The 23,960-nt window shown below is 50.6% G+C and overlaps 1 protein-coding gene across 1 annotated transcript; it reads left to right on the plus strand.

Moving 5' to 3' along the window:
- Positions 1–48: 48 nt before the first annotated feature.
- ISG20 (interferon stimulated exonuclease gene 20) lies at positions 49–23,215 on the plus strand. Its single transcript, XM_002825792.6, has 4 exons — positions 49–6,744; positions 7,011–7,262; positions 19,724–19,924; positions 22,980–23,215. The coding sequence occupies exons 2-4, from the start codon at positions 7,035–7,037 to the stop codon at positions 23,094–23,096; spliced, it is 546 nt and encodes a 181-aa protein (XP_002825838.1). The 5' UTR covers positions 49–6,744; positions 7,011–7,034; the 3' UTR covers positions 23,097–23,215.
- The last annotated feature ends 745 nt before the right edge of the window (positions 23,216–23,960 follow it).

Below are 23,960 nucleotides of genomic sequence, written 5' to 3' on the forward strand. Positions count from 1 at the left end.
TCCTGTGAATTCTCAAGCTGGGATTGGAGGGTGACTCATTGGGGGTTTGGGAGGGGGACTGGGGCACTAAGCCTTGCTGGGTGCTTTGGCCTTCGAGAAGGCAGTTTTCAAGAGGATGCAGCAGGCTCCAGCAAGAAACTAGCAGAGCTACAGAATTTAGATAATTTATTTCTTATTGCCCTATTACAGAGCACAACTTTTGTGTTTTGTTTTTTGTTTGAGACAGAGTCTTACTCCCGTTGCCCGGGCTAGAGTGCAGGGTGCAATCATGGCTCACTGCAGCCTCGACTTCCCGGGCTCAGGAGATCCTCCCACGTTGGCCTCCCAAGTAGCTGGGATGACAGGCATGCGCCACCCCGCCCAGCTAATTTTTTTGGTATTTTTAGTAGAGACGGGGTTTCACCATGTTAGCCAGGCTGGTCTCAAACTCCTGGACTCAAGGAATCCACTCACCTCGGTCTCCCAAAGTGCTGGGATTACAAACAGGAGCCATTGCACCTGGCCATATTTGTTTTAACTTTTTTGTTTCTCCCTGAAGCTATGTACTCACTTAAAAAAATGTTTTTAACTGTAGTAGAATACACATAACAAATTTACTATGTTAACTACTTTTAGTGTACAGTTCAATAGTGTTATGTCTGTATCCACATTGTTGTGCAACAGATCTCGAACTTTTTCATCTTGCGAAACTGAAACTTTCCATTTCCCCCTTTTTTCTTTTCTTTCTTTTTTTTCTTGAGACAGTTTCACTCTTGTTGCCCAGGCTGGAGTGCAATGGCGTGACCTTGGCTTACCGCAACCTCCACTTCCCGGGTTCAAGCAATTCTCCTGCCTCAGCCTCTCGAGTAGCTGGGATTACAGGCATGCGCCACCACGGCCGGCTAATTTTGTATTTTTAGTAGAGACAGGGTTTCTCCATGTTGGTCAGGCTGGTCTCGAACTCCCGACCTCAGGTGATCCCCCTGCCTCAGCCTCCCAGAGTGCTGGGATTACAGGTGTGAGCCACCGCGCCCAGCAATTTCCCCCTTTTTTCAACCCCTGGCAACTACCATTCTACTTTCTACTTCTATGAATTTGACTAGATAGCTCATACAAGTGGAATCATAACAGTATTTGTCACTTTATGACTAGCTTATTTCACTTAGCACAATGTCTTCATCCATGTTGTGGCATGTGTCAGAATTTTATTTTTTAAGAGACTGTTGCCCAGGCTGGACTCAAACTCCTGGGCTCAAGTTATCCTCTTGTCTCAGCCTCCTAAGTAGCTGGGACCACAGGCATGTGCCCCCATGCCTGGCAACTATTTTTTATTTTATTTTTTTTAGGGACAGGGTCTCATTATGTTGCCCGGGCTGGTCTTGAATTCCTGGCCTCAAGTGATCCTCCTGCTTTGGCCTCCCAGCATGCTGGGATTACAGGAGTGAGCCACTGCACCTGGCCAGAATTTTCTTTTTAAGGCTGAATGATCCTTTGTGTGTGTATACCATGCTTTGTTTATCCATTCATCTGTCAGTCAACAATACTTAGGTTACTTCCCCCCTTGGCTGTTGTGAATAATGCAGCTATGAGCATGCTGGAAGTGCTCCCAAGTGTACAAATACCTCTCCAAGACCCTCCTTTCAATTCATTTGAATATATACTCAGCAGGGGAATTGCTGGATTATATGGTAATTTTTTTTTTGTTTTTTTTTGAGACAGAGTCTCACTCTTGTCATCCAGGCTGGAGTGCAATGGCGCGATCTTGGCTCACTGCAACATCTGCCTCCCGGGTTCAAGCTATTCTCCTGTCTCAGCCTTCCAAGTAGATGGGATTACAGGCGCATGCCACCACGCCCAGCTAATCTTTGTACTTTTACTAGGGACAGGGTTTCGCCACGTTGGCCAGGCTGGTCTCGAACTCCTGACCTCAGGTGATCCACCCGCCTCGGCCTTCCGAAGTGCTGGGATTACAGGCATGAGCCACCGCGCCTGGCCTATAGTTAGTGTTTTTTGAGGAACTGATGTACTGTTTTCTGTAGTAGCTGTACCATTTTACATTCCCACCAACAGTGAACAAGGGTTTCAGTTTCTCCACGTCCTTGCCAACATTTTTTTCTGTTTTTCCATAGCAGCCATCCTAATGGGTATGAGATGATGTGGTTTGGATTTGCATTTCCCTAATCAGTAATATTGAGCATCTTCTTACATGCTTTTTGGTGTACAGTTCCTTTTTAACTAATTTTCTTAACGTGTTTTATAATATGTATCTATTAGCATAGTTTTACATGTATTAAACCACATGAAATTGCTAATATTCTAGTTTTTTGCTTTTTGTTTTTTGTTTTTGAGACAGGGTTTCACTTGTCACCCAAGCTGGAGTACAGTGGTACAGTCTTGGCTCACTGCAACCTCAACCTCCCAGGCTCAAGCGATCCTCCAGCCTAAGCCTCCCAAGTATAATAGCTGGGACTACAGGTGCATGTCACCACACCTGGCTGATTTTTTATATTTTTAGTAGACACGAGGTCTTCTATGTTGCCCAGGCTGGTCTTGAACCCTTGAGCTCATGGGATCTGCCCACCTCGGCCTCCCAAAGTGCTGGGATTACAGGCGTGAGCCACCGTGCCCAGCCCCACTGTTTCTTATGGTTCAACCTTTAGTATATACAGTTGACCCTTGAACAACATAGGGATTGGGTGTTGACTCCCCATACTGTCAAAAATGTGCATATAACTTGATTCCCCAAAAATTCAACTAATAGCCTACTTTAGATTGGAAGCCTTACTGATAACAGGTAGCCAAATAACACATATTTTATATGTTATATGTATTATATACTGTATTCTTATAATCAAGTGAGAGAAATAAGATAAATATATTTACTGTATTTATCGATATTGTAAGTTTTTTACTTTATTTACTTATGAGATGAACCGTCTGTCTGAAATGGCAGCAACCACAGCTGTAGACTTCAATCTATGGTACATATCAAGCAATGCAGCTTTTTCTTGTAATGTCACGACTTGTTTTCTGCTTCCTGGGAGCACTTCCAGCATCAGTAGTGGCACTTCATATGGGTCCCATGGTGGGATTCAAGGTTTACAGTATTGCACGAAGCATGACGAAGAATACCATAAAAACTGCAAGAAATCACTTTTTCCATCTCACTGGGATACCAGATGTACTGGATATGAACTGCTGAAGCGGGGATGATTAGTGTCACACACGTTTTAAGCAGATACTTGCAACACTTGAGCTCACTACAGTAACAACAGGAAGTGGCTACATTAACAGCACACTATGTACTATAGTTAATTTTATGCAGTTACGGTTTCAGACTGCATCTTTACTTTGTTTACATTTCTCTTGACTGAGAATGGTGCCATGTGTGGTCTGTAAGTAGGTAAGTTTTGTTAAGTTTTATCTTTTAATAATAGACGTGCATATTTTATGGTAGTAAGTGATAAAATAGACTAGTATTTACATGTGTTTTATATATTCATGACATAACTAGCTTCTTAATTTCTTCGATATTTCTAGGCTATGCAATTCATCTGAGTTTTTTCAAATTGTTGAAAAATCTCCCAAAATTTCCAATATATTTATTGAAAAAAAATCTGCATGTAAGTGGACCCGTGCAGTTCAAGCCCATGTTGTTCAAGGGCCAACCACAATTTAGGAATACACATACACATTTTAGGGGTACATGCCCAGCAGGACTGGCGATGGCTGGGCTGGGAGAGTGTGTCCCTTGCGGGGAGAGGTGCCTCTCGCCCTCCAGTATGAGTTGTCTCAGCCTGAGGCCAGTGCTGTGGATCCAGAGAGGGCCACAGAGTGGCCGACTTGTACCTGTTATGGTCATTACAGGCGGTCAGCTGTAGCTGGATGTGTGTCTTGAAAGGCTGACAAGTTTGCCCTGAGTGACTCACCTGTCACCTGATCCAACAAGATTTGTGGGCGTAGCCTGCCGATGGGTGACGCCACTTAAAGGTAGAGCACTGGCACCGGGAAACTGGCTGGGATCGGGCTTCTCTCTGGGTGCTGAGCCACCGGTGCCTGGCGTCCAACATCAGAGCACACAATACACTTGAAAAACAGTTCAGCTGGACCCAGGCAGGGTTCTAGGTGCTGGGGCCCCAGCTTTGAACTAAACAGATGGTAGGGGGAACAGTAAATGAACAAGTAAAATACAGTATTTCAGAGGGTGCTGATTCCTATGGGAAAAGGCCAGAGAAGGGGATAGGAAGTAAACTTTTAGTTTTTAAAGACAAAGTCTCCCTATGCTGTCCAGGCTGGAGTGTATTGGCACTGTCATAGCCTCAAACTCCTGGGTGCAATTGATCCTCCCAGCTTAGTCTCTGGAGAAGCTAGGACTACAGGTGTGATTCACCACAATGGATTATTTTTTAATTTTAGAGATGAGATCTCCCTGTGTTGCTCAGGCTGGTCTCGTATTCCTGGCCTCAAGCAAATCCGCCTCAGCCTAGAGTAACTGGTATTATGGACACTAGCCATCGCGCTGGCAGGAAGTGCGGTTTTAAATAGAGAGGTCGGGGACAGCTTCATGGAAAGACGTCATGGAATGCGAGCAATGTCACCCCCCAGGCCACACTGGAAGACCTTTCAAGAGTAAGGGGACAGCAAATGCCTGGGCCTTGAGACAGGAGCATGACCAGAATGTTGGAGGAAGACAGAGCCAGTGTGGTTGGAAGTGGGGGAGGCAGGAATGGTAAGGGCATGGGAGAGGGGCTTACCTTTGTAGCACTGCCTGTCTCTCCCACCTGAAGCAGAGACCTGATCTTACTGGTCCCTCTGGCCATCAGACCTAGTCCTTGGGAGATGCAGGGGGTTTCAGAACAGCCTGCTGATGGTTTGGCAGAAGTCAACATGTGCATAAACCAAAGCCCTGGATGTCGGTTTAAACCTAAAAGAAAGGCCTTAAATTGGATAGTGATGCAAGATGAGGTTGGAAAGGCTGGTGGGCTGATGGAAGAGGGTCTGGAAACTGCCTGGAGTTGAGGTTTGATTTTTTTTTTTTTTTTGGACAACAGGAAATCACTAAATTTCTTGAGCAGAGAAGTGCCTCGGTGATGAACAGTACAAGAGACTAGTTTTGGGAAATGTAACATGGTAGGACTGAAAGGACCCTTTTGAGCAGGGCATGAAGATGGAGGTGGGGGACCCGGGAGCGACTTCTGCAGCCACACAGGCCAGGCAGGTGAGGACTAGGGTAGGGCTTCCACAGGAAAGGGGAAATGGTAAGAATTAGAGGCAGCTCAGGTCAGACAGAGCAGGCACAGAACCATGGGGAAAATATTGGAGGAGTGAGATGTGCTCTGACTAAGACCTGAGGAGGTGAGCGGAGGTGAAGGTGAGGGGTTGCAGCAAAGATGTTCCTGTCTGAGGAGCACCACGGGGCACTTGCGGGTCCTATGGGGATTGTAGAATCAAACCTATGATTGGATCTTTAGGGGGTTACTTTTTAAGTGCGTGTTTCCATAAAGTAACAGGAATGTTACTTCATTTCCTCCTAAATCAGGGTAACCTTTATGCATTTGAAAAGCAAAAAGTCCCCACACAGTCTGAATTAAAGCAAAAGTTGCTTATTCAGGATGGGAACCAAAAACTCTCGCACCTCAAATTTGCATCCAGTGAACAGTAAGCAGGAGTAGTGCTTTCTCATGAAGACGTATTTCAGTCTTTGGTTTTATTTTTGAGGTCTGTTAAAGTTGGGCATCCAAATCCCACTTGGTGAAAATACCACAGACCTGGGGAAGTTACTTTTCAAACCACAAATCTTCATGACACTGGGAGGCAGTCAGATTGGAGGGATCAGTGTGGATTCTGCACAGATCTAGGGTAGGAGGCAAGCGTGGGGAACGCTCAGCTTATTGTTGGATCTCACCACAGTGAAAGACAAGCACTTTCCTCATTGAAAGTTGATTTTCTTTTTGCCCCAGTTGTAACTCATTTGTCATTGTATTTGTCAATACCGAGCCCTCCCTATCTGGCAGGCACTGTTCTAAGAGCTCAAAGTCCTAGCCTGGGAGAGTGTGGACCCAAGGAAGTGTGGCCAGGCTGGTGGGGCCTCCCCGAAGGCCTGCTTCTCCTTCACCCTCACAGCGTCAGCCCCACTGGAGGCAGAGCTCATTGAGGCATCTGGAACCCACGGAGGCCTGTAAGAGCTCCCTCGCTGCTCCTTGCCTTCCCTGGGTTGGAAGTGGGGGGGGCTAGCCACTCCCACAACAACTTTCTCCTGCCCATTCCAATAAAAGCCTGTATGTCCCAAAAGCCAGCTTCCCTGCCCCCATAAGAGACCACTGAGTATCAGACTGGTAGCAGGCCCCAGAAGTTAGTTGTGGGACATTCCCTGAGCTCCAGTCCTGGGGATGTTTATTCTCTGGGCGGAGGGTGAGAAAGGAAACAAAGATGTTGCAATCCACTCCACGAACGTCAAATGCGTCATCTGAGGAGGGGGAGGGCCGGGGCAAAGGAGGGGCACCCTGACATGGAGCCTGCCAGCTCCGTCAGCCCTGACTCGGCCCGGAGCTGAGCTCCCCACCTGCCGGTAGCCCAGGAGATGGAGCAGCCCAGCCCACGTGCCCGGCCTTCCGCCCCTGACTTCACTTGATAACAAACCAGAAACTGAAACAGGGTCGGGATGCCGGCTTGGAGTTAGAGAGGAGTCACTGCTGAGAGCAGCTGCAGTAGCTGAGCAGTGGCAGCAGAGAGGCAGACGTGAGCTGAGGGCGCAGAGGCAGGCAGGTGAGAGCGGGAGCTGGAGCAGCAGCTGGGGAGGCAGCGGGAGGGGCCTTCCCGGTCCCCAGGCTGTGGGGCAGGCCAGAGGCCCTGGGACCCACGGGCAGGGTAAGGCAGGGGAGGGGGGAGGCAAGAGGCCAGCTTCCACTGTGGCCAGGTGGTGTTGGAAACAAAGGGCAGGGCAGAGGGTGAGGCCAGCTGGGGTTGGCTGAGGATACCTGGAGGCTTGGTTTGCCCAAGCGTGAGACCGCCCCCCATACCCCTCTCTCCAGCATCTCTGAGGGTCCCCAAGGAACATGGCTGGGAGCCGTGAGGTGGTGGCCATGGACTGCGAGATGGTGGGGCTGGGGCCCCACCGGGAGAGTGGCCTGGCTCGTTGCAGCCTCGTGAATGTCCACGGTGCTGTGCTGTACGACAAGTTCATCCGGCCTGAGGGAGAGATCACCGATTACAGAACCCGGGTCAGCGGGGTCACCCCTCAGCACATGGTGGGGGCCACACCATTTGCGGTGGCCAGGCTAGAGGTGAGTGAAGTCCAGGCCAGCAGGGGCTTTGGAAATAACCCCTCTCCCACTTCCCTTGCCCCTTTCCCCTGGTGCCCGTCTGTGACCCGTGACCCCACTTGTAAGATTTCCCACACTGCTGTTGGGAGAAAGCCAGTGGTGTCTCCATCACATCCTGGAGAAGGCTTCCTGTCTTCAGAGAACCATAGACTCACATCTGGAAGCCGCCTTTGGGGCATCTATCTGGATCTGGTCCAACTTGCCAGTCTTAAAATGGGGAAACTGAGTTCCCACACACAGTGACTTGGGGTCTACATTCCCCATTCTTCCCTCTACCCCAGGCTGCCACTGGTGAGACCTGTGGGGAAATGAGAGGATTCTTGGCTGAGGCCCCGGCACGAGGCTTTGGCCCTCCCAGTCCTGGAGAACAGGCTGAGCCTCTTGGGCTGAGGACCTTGCTCTCAGGCTAGCATTCTGACCCAGAGTAGGCTGTCTGCTCAGTTTGAATCCTGAGTTCGTGGTCCAGGGATTTCCTACACTCTTGCTCTTAGCTGATTGTGAGGTCATCTCCACGTCTCACTTTCTGTTTCTCTGAATTACTAAGTGGAAAGCAAAACTTAAAGGTGTCGACAGAGTTAGCCACCCCTGGGAAATCTCAGAAGGGCAGGCGAGCTCGTCAGTTTCTAGACACCGTGGTAAGGTTTGAGGAAGTCCAAGAAGAACACAGGTCCCTCTCAGCAGCACACACCCAATCCGTGCCAGGCTCCAGGTGCTGGGGATGGAATGACAACAATAGCTACTATTGACTGAGCACTCACTATGCACTGGCCGCTCCCCTAAGCACTGGCCATTCCTGAGCTCATTCACTCCTCACAAACAGCCCTGCCAGGCAGGTTCTCAGGAACTGTTAATGCAGAGTTAAGAGGGTCAGTTTCAATCTCAGTTCCCATTACTTAACAGCTAAGGTACCTTGGACAAGTTACTCAACCTCTTTGTACCCAGTAAAAGAAAAGAAGGATAATAGTAGTAGCAACTTTGTTGGGTTATTGCAAGGATTGAGAAAGGGTCTAGATAGAGTGCCTAAATAGGTACTCAAAAAAATGTTAGCTATTGGCTGGGTGCAGTGGCTCACATCTATAATCCCAGCACGGTAGGAGGCGGAGGCAGACGGGTGGCTTGAGCTCAGGAGTTCAAGACCATCCTGGGCAACATGGAGAAACCCCATCTCTACAAAAAAAGTACAGAAATTAGCTGGGCATGGTGGCACATGCCCATGGTCACAGCTACTCCAGCAGCTGGGATCGCTTGCGCTCAGAAGGTCAAGGCTGCAGTGAGCCAAGATGGCACCACTGCACTCCAGCCTGGGCAACAGAGCCAGGAAAAAAAAAAAAGTTAACTATTATGATTGTTTTTTTGTTTGTCTGTTTTATTTTATTTTTTTTTAACTGGAGTCTCACTCTGTCACCCAGGCTGGAGTGCAGTGACGTGATCTTGGCTCTCTGCAACCTCTGCCTCCAGGATTCAAGTGGTTCTCTGGCCTCAGCCTCCCAAGCAGCTGGGACTACAGGCACCCGCCACCATGCCCGACTAATTTTTTTTGTATTTTTGGTAGAGATGGGGCTTCACCATGTTGGCTAGGCTAGTCTCGCTCAAACTCCTGACCTCAGGTGATCCACCCGCCTTGGCCCCCCAAAGTCCCAGGCATGAGCCACCGCGTCTGGCCATGGTGGTTTACCTTATTATCCCCATATTACAGATGAGGAAACTGGGGCTCACTTGATTATTAGTTTGTTAGGGCTGCCATAACAAAGCACCACACACTGGTGGCTTAAACAACAGGAATGTCCTGTCTCTGGGTTCTGGAGGCTGCAGTCTGAGATCTAGGTGTCGTCCAGGTTAGTTCCTTTTGAGGGTTGTGAGTAGGAATCTGTTCCCTGCCCCTCTCCCAGATTCTAGGGGTTGTTGTCAAAGCTTTGGGGTACCTTGGCTTATAGATGCCTCACCCAGATCTCTGCCTTCATGTTCACATGGCATTCTCTCTGTGTGTGTCCAAACTTCCTTTTTTTATTTTTTATTTTTGAGACGGAGTCTTGCTCTGTCACCCAGGCCGGAGTGCAGTGGCAGGATCTCGGCTCACTGCAACCTCTGCCTCCCAGGCTCAAGTGATTCTCCTGCCTCAGCCTCCTGAGTAGCTGGGACTACAGGCAGGAGCCACCACACCCAGCTAATTTTTGTATTTTTAGTAGAGATGGGGTTTTACCATGTTGGCCAGCGGTCCGCCTGCCTTGGCCTCCCAAAGTGCTGGGATGACAGGCATGAGCCACTGCACCTGGTTAGGTTAGCTTCCCCTTTTTTTTTTTTGAAGACAGAGTCACTCTGTTGTCTAGGCTGGACTGCAGTGGCATGATCTCGGCTCACTGCAATCTCCACCTCTTGGGTTCAAGCGATTTTCCTGCCTCAGCCTCCCAAGTTGTAGTATAGGCGTCTGCCACCACGCCTGGCTAATTTTTTATTTTTAGTAGAGACGGGGTTTTGCCCTGTTGCCCAGGCTGGACTTGAACTCCCGACCTCAGGTGATCTGCCCTCCTTGGCCTCCCAAATTGCTGGGATTACAGGTGTGAATCACTGTGCCCACCCAACTTCCTCTTTTTCAAAGGACACCAATCATATTGGATTATGAGCCCACCCTACTACTCCAGTGTGATGTCATCCTACCTTAACTAATTCTATCTGCAACGACCTTATTTCTAAATAAATCACGTTCTGAGGTATTGGGGGTTAGAACTTTAACATATGAATTTGGGAGAGCGGGACACACTTCAACCCATAAACTCAGTAACTTGCGCTGTTAAGATAGATGGAATATCAGACAACTGCTCAGGAATCCAAACTCAGGCTTACCGTCTCTAGAACTGTGCTGTCCAGTGGGGTCCCCAGCAGCCATATGCTGCTAGTTGGCTGAATTCAGACCTGGAGTTAGGTGGTTTGAACTGAGATGTGCTGGAAGTGTAAAGTCCACACTGGATTTGTTGTTGTTGTTTTGAGATGAAGTCTCGCTCTATCCCCCAGGCTGGAGTGTGGTGGCGCGATCTCGGCTCACTACAACCTCCATCTCCCAGGTTCAAGGGATTCTCCCGCCTTGACCTCCCAAGTAGCCTCCCAAGTAGCTGTGCACCACCACGCCTGGCTAATTTTTGTATTTTCAGTAGAGACGGGGTTTCACCATGTTGCCAGGCTGGTCTCGAACTCCTTACCTCAAGTGATCCACCCACCTCAGCCTCCCAAAGTGCTGGGATTAAAGCCATGAGCCACTGCATCTGGCTGAAGCCTTGTATTTAAAAAAGAGACAGGCCAAATGCAGTGGTTCATGGCTGTAATCCCAACACTTTGGGAGGCCAGTGCAGAAGGATGGCTTGAGCCCAGGAGTTTGAGACCAGCCTGGGCAAGATGGTGAGACCTCCTCTACAAAAAAAATAATAAATAAATAAAATAAAAATTAGCCAGGCATGGTGGTGCATACCTGTAGTCCCAGCTCCTCGAGGAGGCTGAGGTGAAGGATTGCTTGAGCCCAGGAGTTTGAGGTTGTACTGAGCTATGATCATGCCACTGCACTGTAGCCTGGGTAACAGAGACCCTGTCTCTATTAAAAAATAATAATAATTAAAATATTAAAAAGCCATAAAATGTCTCAATAACTTTTATATTGATTACCTATTGAAATGATAGTATTTTGGATATGTTAGGTTAAATAAAACATTAAAATTAATTTCACCTGTTTACTTTTTACCTTTTGAAATATGGCTGTTGAGTGATTTAAAATTACATTTGTGGGCTGGGTGCAGTGGTTCACACCTGTAATCTCAGCACTTTGGGAGGCCGAGGTGGGCAGATCACTTGGGGTCAGGAGTTCAAGACCAGCCTGGCCAACATGGTGAAACCCCATCTCTACTGAAAATGCAAAAATTGGCCGGGCGTGGTGGTGGGTGCCTGTAATCCAAGCTACTCAGGAGGCTGAGGCAGGAGAATCGCTTAAACCCAGGAGGCGGAAGTTGCAGTGAGCCAAGATCGTGCCACTGCCACTCCAGCCTGGGCGACAGAGCAAGACTCTGTCTCAAAAAAAAAAAAAAATTACATCTATGGCTTGCATTATATTTCTATTGGACAACACTGTTCTAGAAGTGCAGATTGAGTGGCCCTTATCTGAAATGCTGGGGACCAGAAGGGTTTTGGATTTTGGATTTGGGATTTTTTTGGATTTTGGAATATTTGCATTATACTTACTGGTTGAGCATCCCAAATTGGAAAATCTGAAATTTGAAATGTTCCAATGAGCATTTCCTTTGAGCGTCATGTTGGCACTCAGAAAGTTTAGGATTCTGGAGCATTCGTATTTGGGATGCTCTACCTGTATCAACAGTATAGTGTGGGAACCCTGGGGATGGTCACAGTCCATCATTATGGTTCTGGAAAGACTCCGTGAAGCTGGTGGTATTTGAAAGGGGTGGAGGAGAGTCTATGTAGGGAATTAAGTGGGCCACAGGGAGCCACTGAAGATTCTTGAACAATGCATGGGAGGCTAAAAACCAGTTTCAAGAAAACTAGAATGGGAACACCATGCAGGATAGATGGAAGTGAGAAAAGAGATGATGGTAAGAGTCAGAGGCTGGGCACGGTGGCTCACACCTGTAATCCCAGCACTTTGGGAGGCCGAGGTGGGCAGATCACCAGAGGTCGGGAGTTCGAGATCAGCCTGGCTAACATGGTGAAACCCCGTCTCTACTAAATATACAAAATTAGCTGGTCATGGTGGCATGTGTCTGTAATCTAGCTACTTGGGAGGCTGAGGCAGGAGAATTGCTTGAACCCGGGAGGCGGAGGTTGCAGTGAGCCAGGATCGTGCCACTGCCCTCTAGCCTGGGTGACAAAGTGAGACTTGGTCTCCGAAAAAAAAAAAAAAGAAAAAAAAAAAAGAGTCAGAGGCCCTAGGGAGCAGTTACAAGGGCCTGCATCATCTTTGGCAGACAGAGAATTGGAGTGAAGAAAATGTTAGGAAGAAAACGTTTGGAGAGTCACCAAAAAGGGGAGGGCAACATGAAGAAGAGGTAGGAGCCTGTTCAGGTGCTGATGGGAGGCCCAGGGACACCACAAGGAGCTCCCCACCCTCAGATTCCCACTGAGCACTCAGGGTGGGCAGTATGTCCCTCTCCTTCCTCCTTGTCCCCAATTTCCCTCCCCATCAGACAGACAGAAAGGGGCAGAGAAGCCCAGAGCAGGGGAAAAGGAGGCAGTAGAGCAGTGCCTCTCCCAGTCCCTGTACATCCAGACCTGGAAAACCGCAATTCCCTGGGCACCCTTGAGCTTTGGCCTAGGGGCCTGGACGCCTCAGTCTTCATCCAGATTTGGTGCAGGAATGCTTTTGTTTCTCAGTTAGAGGCTATGCCAAGTCCACGCTTTAAGCGTGTGACACGGAACCCTGCTCAGACTGGGCACTTGATAGCCACTGAACGACGAGGCAGGGGTTCGAAGACCAGGCGGGTCTTTGGAACCACATCCGGGTTTCTCAGTTCCTGCTCCATCACCTATAGGTTTGTACAATTGTCAGCAAGTTATTGAACCTTTCTGAGGCTCCATTTCCTAATCATAAAAGAGAACTCCTAGTGCCTCCTCCCTGGTCTCATGCGGGTCAGATGTAGTGACATGGACTGTGGCCCTAAGCACGGTGCCTGGTTCACAGCTGATGTTTGCTAATTGCACCCATGAAGAGAGAAGGGCAGAAACCCAGTCCCCTCTCCGACTTCTCTTGGGAACTGCGGTCTTAGATGTTGACCGTCGTTTTCTGCTGGCTGTACCTGGTGTGCATGCTGCTCTCTCCCACTCTGCTGCCAGAGAACTTCCCTAAACCTGGCTTAGATCATCATCGCCTCCCCTATTAAAATATCTCGCATGGCTCCCTATTGCCTAAGGTTCCCCCAGCTCAGCACCCAGCAGTCAGGCTCTCCAAACCCCTATCTACCTGCCTTTCTTGCTTTCTCTCATAGCTCAGCCATTGCCTGCCATGCATTTCAGCCAACTCCTAGTCTCTTCTATCCCCCATCCCTCTCCCCAGAAATACCATCATTCTGGCAGCCCCAGGCCGGAAGAGACCTTTATGATGCACTTACCCACTCCTGCCCACCATCCCTGCCCCACTGGTCCCTGGTCTCTGGCCCTCCTTGCTGTTGCTGATGCACATCATAGCTTGTCCATTCACCCACACCATCTGTCTATTTCCACAGCTCTTACTATACACTTCATCTGCCCCCAGACTGGAACCTGTGTTTTGCACACAGGTGACTTGAGAATGTTTGGGGGATTGAAGTTGAACTGATTTTCCTAAATACAAAAGAGTTCTGGCAGCTGCATGGAGTAAAATTGTCTCTGCCCTGTGTTGGCCTTTGCTGTTGAGATGCGGTGATGCACAGCCCTGACGGGCGGGGAGCAAGCACACTGTCTTTAGATTGGGCTGCATGTGGATCCATTCCCAACTTTGCCTCTGGATTGCTCTGTGTCCTCTAGCTTGTTGCTCAACCTCTCTGTGCTCCCCTGAGTAGGATCCTCTGTAACACAGAGATGATTAAATAGTACGGGTGTATCCAGCCCTGTGGCCCAGGCACTATTCTGAGCACGTTTCATACTCCCCACCACAACCCTGAACTAGTACCATCACTCCCATTTTACAGGTGAGGAAACTGAGGTATGACACTGAGTAAGCTGTCCAAGGGAAGAGTAGAGCAGAGACTCAGATTCTGGCTCCAGAGCTGGAGCTGTGGTGTTCAGATCCCATGTTCAGTGTGTGTGAATGCACTCTATAAATGCTAAGTGTCCAATGTATGTAAGGGGCGCTGTCCTGCATAGCACATGAGTGGAAATGTGGCCCAGTAATGGTCATTATTTGTCTCTGTGAATGAGGACACTGAGTGTCAATTTGTTGGAGGCTCTGGAGGCAGTTTGATCCCATTTATCATCCATAATGTTTTAATCCCAAAGACAGATCAGGCTCACGGGCCCCCAAATGTGCTGAGGGCCCCCAAAGGGCAGAAGCCTAACAGCCCTTTTATGAGACCCCACAAGGCCAAGTGACACCTCTCAGGTGAGTCTGGGGTTGGCCAGCCCTTGGTTTCATGCAGGCATTTTTTCTTTCTTTTTTGAGACAGAGTCTTGCTCTGTCGCCCAGGCTGGAGTGCAGCGGCACAATCTTGGCTCACTGCAACCTCCGCCTCCCAGGCTCAAGCAGTTCTCGTGTCTCAGCCTCCTGAGTAGCTGGGATTACAGGCATGTGCCACCAAGCCCAGCTAATTTTTGTATTTTTAGTAGAGATGGGGTTTCGTCATGTTGGCCATGCTGGTCTTGAACTCCTGGCCTCAAGCAATCCTCCTGCCTTGGCCTCCCATAGTGTTGGGATTATAGGCATGAGCCACTGCACCTGGCTATTCAGCCATTTGTCAAAGGCCCCTCACCTCTCTGTCTCCTCCCAGTAAGGAGTGGTGAGTGTGCCCAGCCAGCAATAAAGTAGCCTATGGTGGCCAGGAGGCTCCGGGGAGTCCCAGGTCCACCCAGGAGTGCTTTAGGCCACTGATATGAGTGGGACCCCCCCACTCCATCCCTTTTTATTTATTGTAATGTGGCGACATTACTTTTATAATGTAAGTGCTTATGATCTTCTGACATCTCTGTGTCTGACCATTATATAGAGGGGATATTTAGCAATGTTGGGAGACATTTCTGGTTGTCACAGTGGCCAGCATCTAGTAGGTAGAGACCAGAGAGCTCTCAAACATCTCACAATGCCCAGGGCAGCTCCCTCCCCTGCCACACACACATAACAAAGAAGTATCTGGCCCCATGTGGAAACAGTGCTAAGGCTAAGAAACCCTGGTCTATAAGACAGCCCCACAAATCAGACTGTCAGCACAGGAGGGAATCCATGCACTGGAGACTGGCATCCAGAGAGGGGCAGTGATTTGCCTAAGGACATACAGGAAGCTGTGATACAAATCACTGCTCAGATTCAGGGGTCCCACCTGGTGAGTTAATGTTTTTCTTCTTCCTTTTTAAAAAATCTAACAGTAATTTTTAGTTACTTGTAAATCACTTTTGTGAGTGAATGCTCTTTTAATGTCAACCCAGCATAAGAAGGGGCATCCACCCTGAGAAGCACCGTGATTGCAGACACAGATGCAGACAAAAGGGAAGTCATAGTAGCTTGTGAATAGGGAGAGATTTCAGCTGCAGCCAGCCCGGTAGCCCTTGCACAGGTGGGAGTGTCCTGTTGGGGCCCTGCCACCTGGCAGGTCTCTCTGGGGCTCAGCCAGATGAAGGAGGAAGGCTTCAATATCCAGATTTGCCCCAGGGTAAGCGGCCTTGTGGGAACCAGGCACTAGCCGGGGGGCAGGGACACCAGGGGAGCTTGGCAGGGGACAAGAGCAAAGAATGGGGCTGGAGCCACTCCAGAAGGTGATAGTAAGGGACCTGGTCCTCTGTAAGAACAACATTCTTCAGGGCCCCTTACTCATAGCCTCCTCTCCTGGCAGCCAAGAATGAATGAATGGGTACATGAACTAATGTATAATGGATGAATGAATGCATGGTAGAGGCAGTAGGCTCTGGACTGCTCAGCGGGATTCAGTGCAGAGATGTGCAGACTTGTTAGATGGGAAGAATCCCCTGAAACAGTTGCTGACACTCCTCCCTGGATATTTCAATTCAGTAGGTCTGTGTAGGGCCTGGCCCTCCTGGATTTTTGGATCAGGCACATCTGGGAAATACTTGGAGTAGAGTGGAAACACAGTGGAAGGTGTGTGCAGGCAGACAGCCACACCTGGCCTGGCACTCTGCTGCTTGTGACCTCGGTGAACACTGCCCTGCGCCCCACTTTGCTGGCGGGTCAGATGGTATGAAAGTCACCGCCTTGTACAGTTATCATTGTTTGCCTGGTAGTGCCGTGTCCCTTGGTCCTTGTGCTAATAATAACAACTACAGTAACAATGACGGGGTCAGGTGGATCCAGACACGGCACTGCAGCTTTCAGCTGACTAGCTGTGTGACTTGGGCAAGCCCCTTAATCTCTCTGATCTTGGGCTCCCTCCTCTGTAAAGTGGAATTAAGAATAATCTCATTGAGGAGCCTCACGATGAGGTAGGGAAAGTACCTGGCACAGTGCCAGGCTGCTAAGAGATCAATAAATGTCCCATCCCCCAGCCCCACCCCAGTTCTTTCCAGGAATTTGAGAGACTCCTCCCCCTGTGTTTGAAAGTGGCAAAGTCTGGCACACTTGCCTCATGACACTGACTCAGGGCAGTTCCTGTGGCCAGCAGGTCACACAGCCCCGAGGCCGGCCTGCCAGTGCCTTTCTCCGACTCTTGGGCTCCAGCGGGTGCCCGACTCCTTCCCTTTTCAGACCTGCCTCAGTCTGTGGAGCCCTGGCTGCTAAAGGGCCACTCAAGCCTCACCAGTCTGGGCCCTCACCCTACAAATGGGAAAACTGAAGCCCAGAGAGGGTCTTTGACATCCCTGAGGTCACACAGCAAGTTCCAGCATCTCTTCCTTCCTAGAATCTTTGTCCCAAAGAGTGGTGTCTCTCTGCTAAATAGATGGTTCTGTTCTTTCCCTTCTTCCTCTTCTTTCCTTGGCTTGTCCTCTCCCTCTTATTCTATTTGTCTCATGGTGAGTCCCATAGTGCCTCATGTAGACCCCCAAGTCCCCTCTCCAGACTCTCAGGCTCGGGAAGTGATGAGTTTCCTGGGAATCCACATCATGATGACTCGTACCTTCTATGTCTGGGCCCAGCTGTGGCTGCCTCTGGGATGGTGGATGAGTTCCTTCAGGGCTTCGTGTGAACTGGGCCTGAGCCAAGCCCCTAGACGGGGAAAACAGGCCACATTATTCAGGAGCACAAAGGATGTTAGCAAGAAAAGACACGTGACCCATGGCTGCCCACACACCCACATCTCTCCACGCCCCGTGCCATTTCTGCCCGCCACTGTGTGCTGGGTGGTTTCCTCTGCACAGAGTTTCCCTTCAGCTTCTGCTCTGAGGTTGTGTGCCTGTTGTCATCTTTTAAAGCCTCAGTTTTATCGCCATTTCCCAGGTGACCTCTAGCACACTCAAGTTTGAGAAGCGCTGCTGTGGTTCAGGAGCAGTGCCCCTTCATTCTCTAGCACACTCTCCCCAGTCCTCTAAGTCGAGCGTGAGCTCTGTCCAGAGAAGGCCTCCGACCAGACCATGTGGACCGCGGGGCAGGCTGGTGACACTGCCTGTTGACAGTGGATGGACAGACTCTGCTTCCCGCGTCGTGACCCTGGGCAAGTCACATCTCTTCTCTGAGCCTCAGTCTCCTGTGGTTGCCAGGGGAGAACATGTAAAAGGGACCACATGATGTTCCAGGAGGCTGCTGGCCATCTAGAAGGAGAAGCAGGCTACGGGGAAGGTGTTAGGCACCAGAAGGCTCTTTCCTGGGGTACAGGCTAAGCTCGTGGGCTACATGCAGAGAAGGAGACGAAGGCTGTCCTAGAGCTGTCCAAAGTGGGCCTGAACTAGCCACGAGCCGCCCCTTTCCCTAATAGAGCTCACATCTGTTCTATTTTCAGGTCCCCTTCCCATCCTCTCCAAAGGCAGCTGAGTGAAAGCAAGCTGACTGGCCTGTGTGACCAGAGCAGGGCAGGCTGTCCGTGTGGGAGGCGAGGCAAGGAACGTGGGGCTGGGGCACTCACAGCTGGGCGCCTGGGCTGCTCTTCTGGCTCAGTGTGGCAGTGGCAGGCGGGCTCTGGATTCGGCCCACTGGCTTCAAGGCCTGGCTCTGCCACTAACTAGCCGTGTGACTGTCCCAATTATCAAATGGTGCTTGGCAAATTACACCAAAACTTACCAGTTCAAACAATGTCAATACTTATTTCGCTCGGCCACCTGCAATTTGGGCAGGTGCTCTGCAGCAGGACAGGCTGTCAGTTAAGGCACCTTGAAGGCTGGAGGCCAGAACCATTGGAAGGTTTGCTCACCCACCTGTCTGGTGGCTGGTGCTGGCCTGCCTTGGCCACATCAGTATCTCGGTGGCTCTTCCCCGTGCTCTCTCCAGCATGGTGGCTTTGGGGTGGCCAGACTTTTATTTATTTATTTATTTATTTATTGAGATGGAGTCACGCTCTGTCACCCAAGCTGGAGTGCAGTGGCACGATCTCAGCTCACTGCAGTCTCCCTCCCAGGCTCAAGCAATTCTCCTGCCTCAGCCTCCTGAGTGACTGGGACTAGCCACAGCACATGGGTAATTTTTGCATTTTTAGTAGAGACGGGGTCTCACCATGTTGGCCAGGCTGGCCTCAAACTCCTGGCCTCAGGTGATCCACCTGCCTCAGCCTCCCAAAGTGCTGGGATTACAGACGTGAGACACCGTGCCTGGCTGGTGGCCGGACTTCTTATAGAATTGCGGTCCCAGACAGAAGTCAGAAGTCATACAGCCCAGCCCATATGCAATGGGAGGGGAGTTTGATTCCATCTTTTTTAAGAAGAGTGTCAAGGAATTTGCAAACTTGTTTTAAAATCATCAGAGTAAGCCTGGGCATGTTACTCCTCTGCATTTCAGATATTTCCTTTGTAAAACTCGGTTAAATGCAGCGCTCCCTCCTCACTGTTAGTTTTCTGTGGCTGCCGTAAGGAAGCCATCAACTTAGTGATTCACAGCAACACAGATGTATTCTCTTACAGTTCTGTAGTTTCGAAGTTCAGCGTGGGTCTCACTGGTCTAAAATCAAAGTGTCAGTGGCGCTAGGTTCCTTCTGGATGCTCTGGGGAAGAATCCATTTCCTTGCCCTTTCTGGCTTCTAGAGGCTGCCTGAATATCTTGACTCACGGCCCCTCCCTCCATCTTCAAAGCCAGCAACAGCCTGTTTTCCTCACGTGGATTCACTCTGACCTCCACATGTAAGGAGCCTTGTGATTATATTGGGCCCACATGGGTAGGCCAGGCGATCTCCCCGTTTGAAGGTTGACTGATTAGCAATCTAAATTCTGCCCGGAACTTTAATTCCTCTTTGCCAGGTAATGTATTCACAGATCCTGGGGACTAGGGTGTGGACATCTTTGGGAGGTCATTGTTCTGCCTGCTATAATAGAATTGTTGGGAAGATTAAACAACATAATATACATAACGTAAGTTGAGGCACGCTTGGCACCTGGGAAATACTCAGGATGTACTAACCATTGCTCCTACACAGTTCAGCTCCTGAAGGAGTCCAGGTGGGCTTTTGGCACAGAATGAAACTATCAAGTGTGAGGAGGGACCTAGTCCAATCTCTCTTCTTTTCAAAGATGATATATTTGAAGCCCAGGGAGGGATGATAATATGCCCAAGGTCACACAGCCAGTCAAGGAGGGGTTGCTCCCTTGCCAGCCCCAGACCCGCCCAGAAGATGCTGTGTCATGTAGGGGTGGGCACATGTCTTCCTGGCCAGATCCTGCAGCTCCTGAAAGGCAAGCTGGTGGTGGGTCATGACCTGAAGCACGACTTCCAGGCACTGAAAGAGGACATGAGCGGCTACACAATCTATGACACGTCCACCGACATGCTGTTGTGGCGTGAGGCCAAGCTGGACCACTGCAGGCGTGTCTCCCTGCGGGTGCTGAGTGAGCGCCTCCTGCACAAGAGCATCCAGGTGAGAACCTCCTCGTCCTTCTCCTCCTCCTCCCCCCACCTCCCCCTCCTCCCCTTCCTCCCCCTCCTCCCCTTCCTCCCCCTCCTCCTCACCCATCTCCATTTCCTCCCCCTCCTCCCCCTCCTCCTTGCCCTCCTCCCCCTCCCCCTTTGCCCTCCTCTCCTTCCTCCTCCCCCTCCCCCTTTGCCCTCCTCCCCTTCCTCCTCCCCCTCCCCCTCCCCCACCTCCTTGCTCTTCTCTCCTTCTTCCCCTTCCTCCTCCCCTGTCCCCTCCCTTTCCTCCTCCTCCCTCACACCCTGGCACACCTCAGGGCAGCCTGCCTGAAGGATTGATGGTAGGTCCTGCTGTGCCTGGTCCCTGGCTGGTAGAGTGAGGATGAGGGTAGGGAAGGGAAAACACCCAACAAAGGTTTGCTTTTGTTGTTGAAATCAGGCCAGTTACCCTGTGGGAAGTGAAGCTTGCTCCCACCATAGAACTCTGGGCAATGATGTAAAGCACACACCTCATCTCAGACGTGTCTCATAGCAGGGGCCAGGGAACTGGGATATTTGTACACCAGTTCCCATCAGCCACCAGCTGCTGCTGCTCCTGGGCACTGATTCCGCAGCACTTCTGGCTGGTGGGCAAAGCAGGCAGGAAAAGGCATATGGATATGGGGTTTGGGAGTTCACCCTGTGGGAAGGGCAGAGGGAGAGGGGCCAGACACTAAGAGCCAGGGCTGCACACAGGGACCCTTCAGGTCAACAGCTCTTTATTAAACACCTGCTCCCTGCTCTAGGCCAGATCCTAGAGACGCAGGGTGAGCAAGACCCGTCTCTGTCCCTGAGCTCTTGGTTGGTTGGGAGGTGGCCCTTAACCAGATCATCAGCACACATGGTAAGGAGTGTCTGATGGAGGGAAGGGCAGTGCCCTGGGAGCAGGATGAAGGATGGGGCTGGCAGGGCAGGAGACCAGATCTGAACAGAGCCTGGAGGGTCTTAGTAAGGAGGGCAGAAGAAGGCATACAGAGTGGGGCCGGGTGAGCCAAAGCCTGAGGCTCGGGGAGGGGCTGGGGAGCATGGAGCCCACCCCTAGCCTGCTGGCAGGAACTGTAGGAATCATGTCCGGAGCAGGGAACAGGGCTGAGTCTGGGCCTGTTAGCCTCAAGGCACATAAGGCACATAAAGGGCCAGGCTGGGCTTTTCCTGGAGCCCTTGCCACTCTGTGACTCTCAGTCTGGGGCCTTAAGCCTGACCTAGGCCCTTCTCCCAGGCTCTGTCCCTGGGCTCATTAAGCCTGGTTGTTCCAGAAGCTCGTACCCCACCAGGCAGCTCCTGCCTGCACTGATGCCCCTAGAAACCAGCCCTCCAGCCCCCCTCACGTGGACAGTGGTGCTACTGATCACTGTGACCAGAACTGACCCACAGGACACAACGAGCTAACATGGTAGAGCTGTCCCAGTTGGGCAGTGATGTTACTGCCCCTCGAGGGAGTGAAATAGCAGGACTGTGGCTCCCTGCCAAGCTGTGTGCATGGTAGACAGGGCTGCATAGGAAAGGAAAGACCCTGCCATTTATCAAGCCCTGTGGAGGGTGCTGGGCACTTGGTATTCTCTCATTCCATCCTCTAAGGCAGGTATAATCAGGCCCATTTCACAGAAGAGGAAACAGAGGCCCAGAGAGGAAAAGTGGCTTGCCCACGGTCACAGAGCTCATAAGCAGGGGAGCTGGGAATTGCAGCCTGGGGTTTGTCTGATTCCAAATCCGGGGCTCTTTACCTCCCCACTTGGTAATAAAGGATGCTGGTGCTGCATTCTGCTTCTGTTCTTGGCTTCCTTCTCCATAGAGCAGAGCAGTAGAACACATAACCTCCCCGTGCCTCAGTTTCCTCATCTGTCAAGCAAGGATGGTGACAGGGGCAGGTATGCAGAGGCACAGCGCGGACGACACCACCATGCTACCTGCTTGCTGATTAACGATAGGGTGTCCAAGCCAAAAAATAAAACTAAACATTAAAAAATAAAACAATACAGCGTAATAACGGCAACGAGAAAAAGCCTTTTTGAGCTGGGCCACCTAACCAGGTGTCCCCAACACCCTGTCTGGAGTGCCTGGAAAAGGAGCCCCTGTGAGAACAAGAAGGCCTCTCTCCACAGAGGGACACCAAGAAAATGCAGCCAGGTCCAACAGCCCACTGGCTCCCATGCTGGGTACTGGCCAGGACACCAGGGCTGAGCGGGGCATGCAAAGGGAGATGAAAGGTGACTGCAGTGAGGATTTGCCCTGCTTACTTGCCTCTGCAAGATCCATATCTCAGCTCCACAATTGGCTGGCTTGTGTGTGAGCCTCAGTTTTATCATCAGTAAAATGGGGGAGTAATCATATCCAGCTCAGAGGTTTAAATTCAGCCTAGTGCACGGAAGACTTGGTAAATGGTCATCGCTTCTCCCTTGAATGGACCGAGGGCCCCCTGACTCCCATAGCACTACCCCATAAAGTCTAGGCTCCCGACTTCGGCATCCAAGGCCTTCAGTGATAAATCCAGGCCCAGCATCCGTCCCCACACCATCTTTCACACACCCCCTGCCCCCACCCTCACAAGTCCCTTATTTTAGCTGCACATGCTCTCCCTGCCTCCTAAATGCTTGCAGCCTTTCCTTTCCATTTATTGACATCCTTGTGTTCTCTCTGAGCAGCCCTTCCCTGTGTCCCTAGCTGGAGTTCCTCACTCCCTCCTCAGTGTCCTGAAGCTTCTTGTTAGAGCTGCTGGAGCCACTGCGTGTGTCTGACAGCAAGTCTGCAGCCTCTGCTTCCCTTGCGGGACTGCAGGTGACTTGAAGGCACAGCCTGGTTCCCAGGAGGCTGGCTTTTGTGCCACTGGCCCCAGGGCTGAAGGCAGGCCAGCTCCAGCCACCTGCTGAGTCTCCTAAGTCCAGAGTGTCAGAGACCTCAAGAGACTCTCACCCACTGACCCACCTGGGGACTCTGAAAATCGGGATGTGACCAGGGAAGACCATGTCACGGGGCCTCTGAATTCAGCCTCATCCCAAGTCCCCACTCTATACTTGTGTCTGCAGAACAGCCTGCTTGGACACAGCTCGGTGGAAGATGCGAGGGCAACGATGGAGCTCTACCAAATCTCCCAGAGAATCCGAGCCCGCCGAGGGCTGCCCCGCCTGGCTGTGTCAGACTGAAGCCCCGTCCAGCCCGTTCCCCAGGGACTAGAGGCTTTCGGCTTTTTGGGACAGCAACTACCTTGCTTTTGGAAAATACGTTTTTAATAGTAAAGTGGCTCTATATTTTCTCTACGCCATCACTGGGTCCTCTTCTTATTCCTCTCTCCGAGCTGGGTTAACAGTAGACAGGATCCATTTCTGTGTGATGTTAGGAGGGAATGAAGTCTTATGCTGGGGAGATGGGCAAGTATCAATTTCCTTAATATCTCGAATCCTGTAGGTCCAAAATGCAGCTTGGGAATCTAAGTAGCATGTGGCTTAATTACTAATCCCACCCTTTGCTGTTGCATCCCAGCCCTATTCCTGGTGCGTTTATGCCCAGAGAGGTGGCATTATTTCCCGGGGTGGCATTCAGCTCCTCTTGAGTTGGTGCCACAGCATTTGTGGGCTTTGAAGCAAAGGTACAGGAAATGTCAAGGGTGCCACCCCGGCAACCTTGAGCAAGTCACCCCTCCTGTTATTTGTAAAACGAGGAAGGAAAGGTAACCAACTGTGGAGTCAGAGAGAAGTAGGTTGGAATCCTCTCTTTGTCATTTAGTGGCTGTTTGACCTAAGGTGAGTTACTGACCTTCTCCGTTTCTCCATCTGTAAAATGAGAATTCTAACAACTCCTAGGGTATTTGTGAGATGTTGCATGCAAAGCCCCCAGCACCATGTCTGTCCTAGCTTAAGCACCCACCAGGTGTCGATAAGTAATTGTTCTTCCCTGGACTGCCTGCAGATCTAGGGCTCCCCAGGAAGAGTCACCGCACTCTGTTTCGGGGCTTGGCTCTCTGAGGGAAGGGCATAATGTATGGGGAGGAGGGTCTGGACCAGAGCTGT

This window comes from Pongo abelii, chromosome 16, assembly GCF_028885655.2.
Source record: "Pongo abelii isolate AG06213 chromosome 16, NHGRI_mPonAbe1-v2.0_pri, whole genome shotgun sequence".
NCBI classification, from domain to species: domain Eukaryota; kingdom Metazoa; phylum Chordata; class Mammalia; order Primates; family Hominidae; genus Pongo; species Pongo abelii.

Bases quoted from the DNA above. Each gene is read 5' to 3' on its own strand.
- ISG20 (XM_002825792.6), top strand. From the start codon at position 7,035: ATGGCTGGGAGCCGTGAGGTGGTGGCCATGGACTGCGAGATGGTGGGG. The intron at 7,263-19,723 runs GTGAGTGAAGTC...CTTCCTGGCCAG, and splicing joins TTGCGGTGGCCAGGCTAGAG to ATCCTGCAGCTCCTGAAAGG. The intron at 19,925-22,979 runs GTGAGAACCTCC...TTGTGTCTGCAG, and splicing joins TCCTGCACAAGAGCATCCAG to AACAGCCTGCTTGGACACAG.